This window comes from Trachurus japonicus, chromosome 19 (genome assembly GCF_045865225.1).
Source record: "Trachurus japonicus isolate A0001 chromosome 19, Traja_1.0".
Lineage (NCBI taxonomy): Eukaryota > Metazoa > Chordata > Actinopteri > Carangiformes > Carangidae > Trachurus > Trachurus japonicus.
The window spans coordinates 11,624,266-11,637,423 of record NC_140925.1 but is presented as its reverse complement, the minus strand read 5'-3'; the positions used below and the strand labels follow the sequence as shown (position 1 = coordinate 11,637,423).

At 43.5% G+C, this 13,158-nt stretch overlaps 1 protein-coding gene across 1 annotated transcript in view; it reads right to left on the bottom strand.

Moving 5' to 3' along the window:
- The window catches only part of LOC146967467 (heparan sulfate glucosamine 3-O-sulfotransferase 3A1-like), a 31,075-nt gene extending 18,354 nt beyond the window's left edge, over positions 1–12,721 (bottom strand). The window contains exon 1 of the mRNA XM_085762110.1: positions 11,793–12,721. Within this exon, the coding sequence (XP_085618236.1) occupies positions 11,793–12,373 (581 nt within the window). The 5' untranslated portion in view covers positions 12,374–12,721. The remainder of the gene's footprint in view (positions 1–11,792) is intronic.
- Between the last annotated feature and the right edge of the window lie 437 nt (positions 12,722–13,158).

Genomic DNA, 13,158 nt, shown 5'->3' with positions numbered 1-13,158 from the left:
CCAGAACCGACCCCTCGTTTAAAAGCCAGTTGGATACGAGAAAGAGAAATGAAACATAAGAGCAAAAAACAGGGCGGTGAAAGAGAATATTCTCAACTGCTGCTGCTGCTGCTGCTGCTGGGCTGAGTGGAAAATAATATGATGTAATAAATGGTATGTCAGAAACAGACCTGCCCCACGATGCTGAGTTTCTGTGTGTGTGTGTGTGTGTGTATGCGTACATGCTTTCTAGTGCATGCCTGTCTGTGTGAGTGTTTAGGGCCTCTCCATTAGCTCTCACACTAACATTTGGGGTAGCAAACAAAGCACAGAATCATCAATGAGGACCACTATAGCTGACGTGATCGTAGGTTGAACCCTTGACAATATGAGCCTAATTACACTCAGTTGTCTCCGAAGGGCCATAAATCAATGCTTGTGGTGAATCCTAAACAACAAAATCAATACAGTTGCGTCTCAATGGCCATAATGAGAATCTGGTTGAAGGTAAGGATTTTTAAATCAGCCACATATTGGCTCGTCCCAGCGAGCCAAGGCTCAGTAAGGTGTGAAACACATGTTAAATTACAGTATGATGATTAAAACGATGCAGGCGTTCTCACATGAGACTGTTTAGTAATCAAAGTAAAATTGCACTACAGCATTTCGTTATGATTGAACAGAGTAATAATTATTTTTTTTCTTGCGAATGTCTATTGTGATAGTGGTTATTAACGACTGTGGTGCAAGGGCTGAGGCAGACAGAGTCAATGTGAGGAAAAGCGCGACTCCGAATGTGTAGCAACAACATGCGAACCAGCGGGGGCCCTGAACTCTCATTTGTGTTAATCAAACTTCTCTAAATTGTTTGTATAATGAAATTATGGCTGTCAGGGAGGCCTGGGGGACATCAATTAAGCAGATAAGCAAATGAAAATAAATCACTTTTTATCAAATGCGCGGCCGCCCGCCTGTGTGTCCGGTAAACACAGGAAAAACAGGAAGTGATCCTGTTCGGTCCATAAATCCCAGTGACAAGCAATCAGGATGGCTGCTGCATGCGTGGAGCTCTGGGAACCAGTTGGGAGGACAGCAGAAACATTACTTCCTCCTCCCTTCTTCAAAAGGTTACTTTTATTTGCGAGGTCAGATTTTCTCGACAGTGTTTCTGTTTGATGCAATTAACCCAGTAACAGTGCTACAGATAAAAACCTCTAGGTTTAACGAGCTGTAGTAGCTGCCGGTTCTTCGTTTGAATAGGCCCACATAATTAAATTCTTTGTCTGACAGGCGGCAACTGGGGGAGAAAAAAAAAAAGGAAAAAAGTAACAAAAATAACAAAGCACTACATGAATGTGCTGGAAACACAATCTGGTGGTCAAATATGTACACTGGGTGAGGGACGGGGGGCGGTGGGCTGCGCGGGTGTCGCATGGGAGAGCCACAATGAGGCAAAGCAGCTCTGTTAATGGATGTGATCACAGCTTCCTGGTGAATAATGCAGCCCTGCTAATTGACTGCATTAATAATTGATGGGGGTGTGTTCGAGGAGGTGGCACCGGGAGCCGCGCCGCATAGAGCACATACTGTACAATTGTCTTGTTAGAGAGGACTTTGAATGAATATTATATCTCGTACATCTGTCGGCGCCGGTGGTTGGCTCTAAATAACCCGGCCTCCCTCCCCCCTATTGATGATGTGACTGCAAGGAGGAGGATGTGACTGTATGTGAATCGAAGATGTCAGAATAAACAATCGCCCTGACAACATAATGATATAATGAGCCCCAGCCCCGCCACATGTTCGACGGTTAAAACGACTTGGGCTCATGTCAAGTCCCGAAGGCTCCGCGATGTTGATACACCCTACGCCCTCCAAACTGACCAAGACTGACCCAGAACAAGCCAGCTGCGTAAATAAAAACCACTGAAATAACGTAGGATTGAAACATAAGGTACCGATAGAACAGTCAGTTTATTATTTTTATTATTTTTTACAAACTCTTGGCATCACGTCTGGAGCTCGTCCGTCCGGCTTGTAAACTGATGTTTTTCACAATTCGATGAGAAGGAGATGGGTGTGAGAAAAGAAAAATAGATTTTACTGTAAACCTGATTTATCTGATGTTCTCGAAGGTGTCCGGTTGCCGAAGAATGCATAAAACTAACTCGTAAAAAGAAAAAAGTCCTGTCTTCCTGTCTGCCGTGCTCTCACAGGAAACAATGGGATCAATATGTCAGGGTGTTCAAAGGATTTCTGACAGTCCAGATGCATTTGTTCTAGAGTTCAATAGGAGCTGGACACAGGAGAAGAGGGAAACAATGACCTGCTCCGATCACTGAAGCCAATAAAGAATACACCTGTGTTTGTTTGATAGGCCTAACCTTAACCAAACATGAGACACACACCCTCACTGCTGGACGTTTCAACCTTAGGCTAAACCAGACATCACACTCTGCAAATTAGGCTAATTTGCTTTTTTCTGAGAGTTATATGCTATAGCTCTCTCATGTCTGTTGAATCTAAACTGCAGCCAGCTGCTGGTTAGCTTAGCTTAGCATAAAGACTGAGAACACAGGGAGACGGTTTATTCAGTTCTGTCCAATGGTAACTAATTCCACGTCCCAGCCTTAAATTCAACAATTGACACCTTAAATCTTGTTTAATTGTTACAAAACCATAAAATAGTCTAAAGAGTGTCATTTTAAAACAGTGGAATTAGTGAGCGTTAGAAGCGCTGGTTATTAGATAGCTATATTGTTGAGCCAGAGTTTCTATAAGCTAGCAGCAGCTAGCTGTGACTTCATTAACAAACACATATATATAAATATGTCTATATATTAGTATGGAACCACTGCAAGAAATAAAAAATGACATTTCACAAAATGTAGGACTCTTATGATAAATGGATATTTTCTTCACAGTTGATTGCGTAACTTTATTGCGTGAACGTGTCAAGTGAAATCCCAATGAAAAGCTTCTCTATTTTGCATCCATAATTTCCCCTGCCACATAGTTCATCTCACACTTGCTCTCACGCTGGTCCCGAACGGAGGGAATCTGTTCCCTGCTCCTCTTATTAACATGCAAATCCTCATCTTTAGGAGGAAGGATAATAGTGGAAAAGGAGAAGCCCCTTTGTGCAACTCCAGAGCAACTGAGGATGTTCCTTCCTACTTCGATTAGCCAGACATGTTCCTCTGACAGCAATCTCCCTGCTGTCTAATGTACAGTCAGACCTAGTTACAGTAGCAATTACTAGTGTTCAGGTTAAGATTAATTGAATTACTGGGTGGCTTCCCTGCACTCCTCTGTGGGCATATCAATCACGGCCTCTGCGCTACACAGACCCTTTATCACCCTCTTCCATCTTTATGTAAAAAGACGCAGACTGCGCTGTTGCACTCCATCTATCAATAAACGGGTCTGGGGTGGCAAACTCATTTTCTAACACATTCCTCTCTTTAATCAAGCAGCCTGACATTTGAGGGGGGTGGGGGGGGGGGTAGTTAGTGAAAGCTGTACACCATCTTTTCTCCAAATGAATAAAACAGAGGAAATTAAATGTAGAGCAGCTGAAGTGGTAACGACTCTTGTTTGACTTTATGAAAGAGAAAGAGACGGTAAATCTGTGCTCCGTATGAGATCACAGAACATTTGTGATACAGTAAAAACTGATACTCTGTGGTGAGAAATCCTGCTATATAACTCTGTCAGTGGCTCCTTTGTGCTGTCCTACCTCTCTTATTAGATATACAATAGACTTTGTGTAAAGCATTTGTTTGAGCAGCTGGATTTCTACTTGAGGAACCAGGTAGCTTTTGAAAAAGCGCACATGCAGTAGATCCGCAGTGCTTCTGTTTGAATAAAATAGCTCTCAAGGCAGATTAAATGCCACTCTGTCATTTTCTCTCCATTCACCACCTCCATTATTAGCTGTTTTAAAAAATTGTGCAGGCTCTCTGGTCACGGACTATAGTGCTGCCAAATCCTAATCTTCAGCATGTTTTATTTCAATCATCACGACCACGCGACTCTTTGTTCATCATCAAGCAGGAATATACAGAATACGCTGGTTACAGAGGTGCTGAAAGCTCCAAAACAACATCTGAAGAAAATAATGTGTTGGCCTCTTTGTCAGCCATGCCAGAAAAACGCCAATCCCTCATTTCCAATGGACTCCAAGAGCCACACACACACACACACGCACACTTGCGCTTGAAGCTTAGCTACAGTATAATTCTGTGTTTTTTTGCGCGGAGACGGAGGTTGGGCAGTCAAACAGAGGTTGTGCCTGGGGTGCCGTCTGGCATAGCCTCTGCCCATGCCTGCGGGGCAGACCCTGCCAGGGCAACTGGCACTGGGTATGCCCCAGTGGAGCACCAGAAAAAGGCATGTTTGGTGCCATCCTATCACCACACAGGCAGCTGCAGATAGCACACATGGCAAGTGTGTCAGAGTCCATGCCTTAAAGCACACAGGCAGAAGGGAAAACAATTCCATGTTTGGCGAACAACGCCTTAAAAAGAAAAGAAAAAAACCTTGAAAAGTGTAAAATACTTTTCTGCTAAGTGAATGAAAGTAAAAGGCTGGAAAAACAAACCTCCAAGCTTTGTGAAGTAGTAAACACTTGAGTTTTTTTTTCTTTTTCTTTTTTCGTTTTACAGCGACTTGAAATACAGGATGAAGATGTATGCCAGAAAAAAAATAAATATGTGGTGAAAATATTTTAAAGAAAACACTACAGTTGGAACGGAAAATGGAGTACCCAAGAGGAGAGGGCTTCCTTCTTTTTATTGGTTCCCAGGCTTTCCATAGCTCTGGTTCTCCTTCTCATTCCTGTCTGTCTCTCTCTCCTTCTCGCTTGTGGAAAATATGGAGGGCTCCCTGTCCTGTGATAAAGCTGTTGCCTGTGAGATGGGAAAGAGAGATCCATCACGCTGAGGCGTTGGTTTACCCTGCCAATCCGCACCACTGAGGGCTGTAACGTGTACATGCTCCATCCATGCATCATTTACCCGGGACCCTTCTGTGCCCAAATAACATGGGTTTGGCTGCACGTTTCAAAAATCCTAAAGCACCCTGGCAAATCCTCTGAAAGTCTCGATATGCATGAATTCTGGAGGTTGTTTTGCGGTTTGTTTAGTTCGCTTCTATGAAGAGCGCTGAAACAGTCTGGTCTAAAGCCCCTTGACTCTCCGGTGCCAAATGATAGGGTTACAGTCTGTCTTTGTTTGTGGAAGGATAACACTTAACTTCCATCAACCTTGGTCTGCCAAGACACAAGAAAAAAAAAAGAAACATAGACGAACAGAAATATAGTACAGGAAGAAAATTGCAAACATGATTCTTCCTCTTTTTTTTCATTTGAGTCATACTGCCTGTAAAGTGCCTGGAGGCAACAACTGCTGTGATATTAGAAAACATTACCTGGCCAGTTTCCAGGAACTTCCAGGAAAATAAATCACTGACATTCATGAGCATTGCTTGAAAACCGCTAAACTGCTGGAGCTCTTCAGGTGTACCGCCTGGAAATAAAACACTGAGCTGCCGAGGTGAAACCCGACGTCTTCTTAAAGGTCAAACATCTCGACTTCACAAACGATAATACGATAGAAACGATTACGGCACCTTGTAGCTTCACAGAGCGGTGTATTTTTGTACAGTCCAGACAATAAAAAAAAGTGACCTCAAGTGCTCCTTTTGAAACATGAATCCCAGAATAAATGCTTCATAATGTATAGGCTAATACCTCATAAAAGGGGGCCGACAGCTGCTGAGCTGAATTGGTTGTGAGATACGACAGGGTCAAACAGGTTGCTACCCAAAAGTGAATAAACAACTGAATCCTAGAAACAATGTAACTCGATCCTAATGTTACAGTACCATCTGTTGGCATTGTGAACTCTGAGGGTGGCACATTCTGTGGCAGCCCCCTAGGTGACCCTCCTGACCGTGATCAATCACGCTCCCTTTCCGCACATGTTCATCAAAGCTCCTGAAACAATTCGTACCAGAGCGACCGCGAAGTTCTCCTTCATCTTTGCTAGCTTGCGGCGAGACAACAAACAGCTCTTATTTTAGGTGTGTCAGGTGAATGCATCAGGTGTGAGCATCTGGTGGAGATCCAGGTGGTGTCTACGGAGAGCCCTGCACCTGCTGCCTGTCCTCACCCACCCATCGGGGGGGCAGATTCCCAGAATGCCAGAGGGCAGCTGCTGACAGGATAGTTCGCTTGCTTCTATCTATCTCCCCCTGCGTGGGGCCTCCTAGGGTCAGCTGCTAAGGGCATGCAGAGATGACGGTGGGGGTGGCGGAGGTCAAGGAGTTGGCGAGGAGGAGGTGGGTGGGTGGGAGTGGGGGCTACAGTCGTTGGTGGGTTGCATGCCTTCAGCAGGAGGTGAGTGTCCCGGTTTTACAATTATACCCCACGATAATCACTTTCACAATCCTGAGGCTCATGCTCAGGAGGTCTCTGGTGATCACGTTACGTCCGCTGTTTGTGCGCCCTCCACAACCCCACCCCTGACCCCTCCACCTCCGCCAGCCCTCCCCATTCCACCTGCCTTCCGCAAACCGGGCCTTATGTTAGCAGATGTAGCTGCTGAGCCACCAAGTTCTGTAGAAAATGCAGTTTAGAAAAAATTTATGAGCACCTAGGTTTTGGAAAAAAAAAAAGTTTTCTTTTTTGTGGAGAGGACTTTAATTTTAAACTTTAAGGTAGCCCTCTGGGTGTTTATATACTTAGAAGCTCCTCTCAGTATAGAATAAGTCCCATTACAACATCTATAACAACAAAACATAAGTAAATTGCCATAAAAAGCTTTTTACAAATGACCTTTCAGTATAGTTCATTACTGCTTATTTCCATTGGTAACTGAGATAAACCAAACAGGGGAACAATCAACGGGAATGGGTTGAATCTGTTTTTAAAATCTCAGCTGTGCTGTGGAGAAATGCTCAAACAAAGCCTCTATTAAGAGACCATGGAGATACATTTTTATAGGATTTGCAGAGACAGATAATTAACACCAGAAAAAAAAACATTCCAGGTTGTCCCTCGTGCTTTTTTGGCTATTATGGTTACTTGGTTACATAAATTTAAGATAGGCAAGGCCTTGGAATACAGAGTTGTGCAAAAGCAGCGAGTGGCGGTGAAGACCAAAACTATTTTCAACTCTCCGGCTCTATTTAAAACTCTGAAGAACATGTCATTCCTGTATTCCTGGCTGGGTTACATGCAAGGGCAGCGACGAGCGCCAAAAGTACACGGGAGGTGCTTACAGTTTGTATGCTGACATAAAAACGGACTTATAGTACACACAGACACACACGCACACACATACACACACAGTTAAATTTGGACTCATGTTCCAGCTGGTGTCTGGTTTTGTCGTGACCAGCTGGTGCAGATACACAATAAACATGTACACACACATGTCAGTTTTGTATGTTGCACACTTTCCAATATATTTGTGAATTGGTTAAATTACAGGAATTACATGGTTTAGAAAAACACACAGCGCCGTCTGGCTCAGAGCGACTTCGACTACAACTTTACTACCCCTGTAAGACACACAACTGAAGAGGTTGTCAGTATTTTTTTTTCTTTTTTCACTATTAAACATCTAGCCGCTCCCATTTAAAAGTTGCGTCATGCTTTCCGCTGCTTTTCTCTCTGTGCTCAGACACTCAGTCACACAGCGGCAAACACGGCCAGAGTTTCAACTCGACCGCACAGTTAAACACAGGCAACATCGGAGAACCTTGGAAATCAGCTTCATTTCAAAGTCACGTGACATATATCGTTTTATTAATTTTTTTTTTTAAGACATGTGTCTGTAAACCTATGACCGAGCAGCCTCATGTAGGTAAATGCTAATCGCAAATGAAAAAAAATTCATGGAATTTAAACACAAACACGGCTCATGTTATTATTCTGCACTTTCACATCTGGGTCTTGGATTGTGTTTGAAAAACAGACAGAAGATCTTTAACTTCCTGTGTGAATGTCCACATGTGAATCCGTCCTGCCACACAGACAGACGCAGACTGTTCCAACACAGACATTTTAGTTCGGGCTACACAACGTGCCACTTGCTAACACAAGTCTCCTCTGGGTCACTGCTTTTATGATTAAGACCCTTTTTATTTTATTACCATTACAGAACGCCCTTTCATATGAGGCCAGTTTTATGAACAGGGAAACCCCTAATTTAATGTGATTCTTCAGTTTTCGTAGCTGAGTGAACTCTTTTTATAATGCCTTCTCATGCTTTTGAATATTACATATATATGAGGGTGAACACACTAACTCAGATTAACTTGAGAAACATGAGAACTCCAGGAAATAAACAGCTTTAAAGCCTGCCTAAACATATAAAAAAAACAGAACAAATGTGTGTCCCTACACTAAATAGGACTGTATTTGTTTATATCTAGATAAATATATGTGTGTGTTAACATGTCATGCATGTTTTGTTTTTTTTGATGGGTAATTAACCCAATAAAGGCTCTGGTGAAGCCTGATCCACCCGGTTTGCAGACATCAAACGGGAACTGCGGCGGCTGGGTCTAGACGGGTGAAAGCTGGGCGGTCAGTAACCCAAGAAGGCCGAAAACATAATAGTGACTGCTCCGTGGCATGGACCTCTGCTTTAGTTTACACTGTTTGTGATTGACCTCCTTGTTCACTCTTGAGTGTCCATTTCCACAACAAAAGCCCTAACAGGTTGTGTGTGTGATTATACAGATACACAGCTGAGAAATGTGTAGTGAAATGTAACACTGACCGACTGGACAATCGGGCCGGGTGTTGGTTTCCTGTTCGACAAAAGGTCTAAAGCACACAACTGGGAACTGCGAACATGCCTCAGCACAAGGAATATATGAAAAGGAAGAGATATGTCGCTGAAAATATCATTTCGCTTCACGTAAATTCGCAAAATTGTCTGCATTTTATTCCAACCATGGCCAGTCAACATCTTGGATATGCAAACCGGGAACACCCATAAAAAAGTAATGCATTGAAATGTAAAAAAAAAATCAATAGATGAAGGTTCACTAAGATCTAAATAAATGCAGATGGTGAGACAGAATTTGACACAACTATTCAGATTTTAAGGCAACATAAAAGTGAAGCAAAAAAGTTCAAAGCTATACCAATGTTTCATGCTCTGACAGCCACGCTTGTCAAAAACCGGCAACTTTTTTTATCCTTCTCCATAAATTACAGATTTTTGCATCATAGCTTGGGGTTCGGGTGTGCGACTGACTTTTTAGGGCAGTTGATGGAAAATTCCCACAACAAGCCAGACAAGTATAATTCTGGGAAAGGCTGGAAAAGGGGGAGGCCGGAGATGTTGCCACGTCACATTAAGAGCTTAGAGGTGCTAAAGTATGTTCCACACATTCCCATAGGGACAGAGACGAGTGATTCATGCTGAGGACACACATCAGCCTCGACAATGAACAAAGGGTCTCCTGAGACGGAAGCTTCCATGTTTGAAGTGTTCACTATTGCTAATGAAAGGAATTGCATAATTCAAGCAAATTGGACACAGTGATTAGTCACAGGAAATCTGGCCTGGTTTTGTACAAACAGCAACAGATCTGGGGTTTTTTTGTTGTGTTTTTTTTAGGATTATTTCATGAGATAGAGTATTCAACATGTGTGAAGCTGCTTCATTCGTATTTGGGAGCTTGTTCTTCAAATTGTGTTGTCAGCTGAGTTTGAAGTGGTCTGCACTGTAACTGTGACCTCGATTTTGATGAGGTGCTGCTCACATTTAGCAAAGCAATCAGACTGATTTCCTGGTTTCCGCAAACACTTTTGAAGTGCACAGCAACAACAACAACAACACCTCGACATGACCCCGAGCCAACAACTTCAAATGAACGCGACTCAATCAGCGGCTTCCACGAAAGAAAAAACCCCCACAAAAGCTTATCAACAGGAAGACCCCTCTCAGACGTTGTGGAGGAGAACTGACAAGATGAACTCCTGCAGAGCGGGCCCGCGCTGTTTTAACAGTTATTTATTCCTCTTTGCAATTCAAAGCTCCTTCTGTTTTAAATGGACGGCATTAAGGGGAACCGGCACCGAGGTCTGTCCTTGGAGGCACGGTCCAAATTCCAGAGAATCTTGGCAACTCCTCGGGATAGATGGGACCCTCATGGATATAAACCCCCACAATGGATGAATAGGTAAACAGAAGGGTGTGAAAGAGTGATGGCGAAAAGAGAATGTTCACTCTCAGAGAGGCACAAAGAGGGAGGTGTGTGAGTGGGAGATGGGCGAGAGCCAGAGTGTTCGGGGGGAAGAGAGGGGGTGAGTCAGGAGGGTATATGAAGGGAGTTGTCGGTGAGCGAGAGTAAAAGTTTTGTCTCCAGGCTTTTAGTAGGTGCTGTGTGTAGTGTTAACTCAATCAAAAGGTGAATTATACCTCCCGAGACACTCAGGTAACCTTTCATTATGGCCCTAATCCTTCTTAATAACAGAGCTGCAATGTCGGCAATGCCCCATTAGACAGAGAACCACTGAGAGGGGGGGAGAGCCATTATTCCCCACAGGCCTGTGGAAATGTGAACACACAACACTCGGTCACACATTGGCGGTGACAGATGAAATCAATCACAAATTCGGCTCCAGCGAGGAAAATGCAGCGTGGACGAGGAAGACACGGAGAATCCGGAGGAGAGTAAATGTGTGTTTATGCGGAGGAAAAGGAATTGCTCTGAAGTTTTACTTTCATCAACAAAACTGAAAGTGAATCTATAAAAGCAAATTCACAATTAACGAGGCTGCAAACTTTCCCCCCTCAAGAGTTAATAAAGAAACAAACTTTAAAAGATGATTTAACTGTAATTAAATCTTAATACCATTAATACTATTGGATCAGTGGCATCTTATTTAAACTTTTAAGTGTTTTGTAGGATACTTTTTTTAAATGGCTGGCTCACCTAAGGATTAAACTCCAGTACAACTTTCTGAAACTTGCAGGAAAAAAAGTGCAGTAGGAGAGGTATGAATAAACTTTGTTAATAATTAAATTATTTATTTCTAACGGCAAATATGATTTTTAGTTTGAGGATTACATTTATTAAACTTTACAAAAGAAAACTTCAATAGGAAGTGAAGATTTATACTTTTTGCAAAGTTTTGCCAAATTTTAAACAAAAGTGAAATATGAAAATGTTTAGAGAAACTTTCATTGAAACTTGTTTGGAGTTCTTTGTTTCATCAATTCTTCCAAAGAAAATGTGTAAAAAATTACAGCTCGTTTTAAGATATCAAACATTCATCATGATCCATCCTCGTCTTATTTCTCAGACTAATCAAGCTGTAAACTGAGAATCCGCCGTGGCTCTGACCACAGAGGCAGTCAACCCTGAAATGTGCATCAAAATGAGCAGCCTGATAACATCTAATGAAAGCAGGCCCTAATGTAGCGTAATAAATCAACAGGCTTGTCCACAGTGCTTCTTCCAGCAGCAATTAGGCTACTTCTATAAAAGTTGAGATGTTAAATAAAGATTCCTGGCTCATGCAGACCAGCCTTTATCAGTGATGTAGGAGCTGGCAAAGTAAAAAGTTGGAAAAACACCATCATCTATCATCTTGGCAATTTAATGACCAATAATAATAAACTGAAGTTCAGCCTGGATTTAAGAGTGACAATAATTAATGCATATTTAATACCTGTTTCTGCACTAACCTCGATTTGATCATGTGAATTTGAATTTATGCAACAAGAACAACAATATATATAAAAAAAAAAATTTCTCGCATAATTAATTAATTAATTATTCACCTGTACCACTCCAGTCCGTTCTCATAGTTGCGGTCGAAGAAGTGCGGCTCCGCTCCCACGGCCCTGATGTCTGGATGAACCCGGAGAAACTCCAGCAGAGCCCGGGTCCCTCCTTTCTTCACCCCGATGATGAGAGCCTGAGGCAGCTTCTTGCTCCCCTCCCCGAGCGGACTGAGTTTACCTGCGAACCTCGGCGACACTCTCCTGGAGGCGGCTAGATCCGGAGGCGGCAAGATCAGAGACTCCTCGCGCAGCTCCAAGACTCGCTGGCTCGAGCGCTCGTCCGCGTCCGCGAGGACCAGCGAGGGGCGCCGGTCGACCCCGTAGCTCATCAGCTCGGAGCCGGCGGCGGTCCACTCGTACACCAGCCTCTTAGTCCGGAGCGACCTCAGGTCCGCGAAGAGCCCCGCAGCCCGGCCGGAGGAGGAGGCTTGGACCGGTGCGGGCGAGGTGGAGCCGCAGCGCTCGGCGAGGCAGTGTAGGAGGAAGAGAGAGGTGAGGAGGGAGCAGAGCATGACCGCCGCTTTCCTAAAGATGCCTCGGGATGGGGGGTCCAGTTTACTGATGCGGCTAAAAGCCATACCGGTCCCTGGGTGGTCGGTGCAGGAGCCACAGCCATGCTAGGCACACATAGTTGGGTCCTCTTGCCATGAAGAAACCGAAGAGTGAGTCTTCATCCACAGTGTGCTGTGGAAAACACCTCTGTCTCCACCAAATATAAAGAAGAAAAGAAAAGAAGAAAAAAAACAAGAGATACCTGCTGCACACAGGTGAGAGAGCTGAGCCCAAACAGAAAACTGTCCAAATAAAAGCACACAGCTCCTTGATAACAGTGTTCAATGTCTTTATGCACTCTGCAGGTACCAAAGTGTCTTCTTCCCCTGCTCTGTGCAGGATGCCACCACAAGCCCTGATGTACCAGCCGCACGTGTATAGAGTTGTAAACTTGTCTCGCACGTCAAGGTTGCTTGACAGGCACCTCTCCGACCAATGAGATGAAGAGAGGAGCAGGCAGGAGCCAATGATGTTCCAGGTAGGCGGGGACACGGATTCACAGCCCATCTCAGCCAGATCACAGGGGATCTTCATGTACAAATAAGGTTGTAATTAAATCATGCAGAAAAGAAATATGACAGGGACATTTGCAAACTTTCAAAGTACAGACAAACTGACATATTTTTATACATTTATTGTAATTATTTTTTAATCCATTATCATACAAATTAGATCTTTTTCAACAAAAGCTCATGTAAAGGAATGAGCATATTTAATATAAGCACAAACACAGACTTTCAGAGCAAGGGACATTACAATATGTAAACACATGAACCCAAACACACAAGGCGTTGTTGTTGCTTGCAGGGCT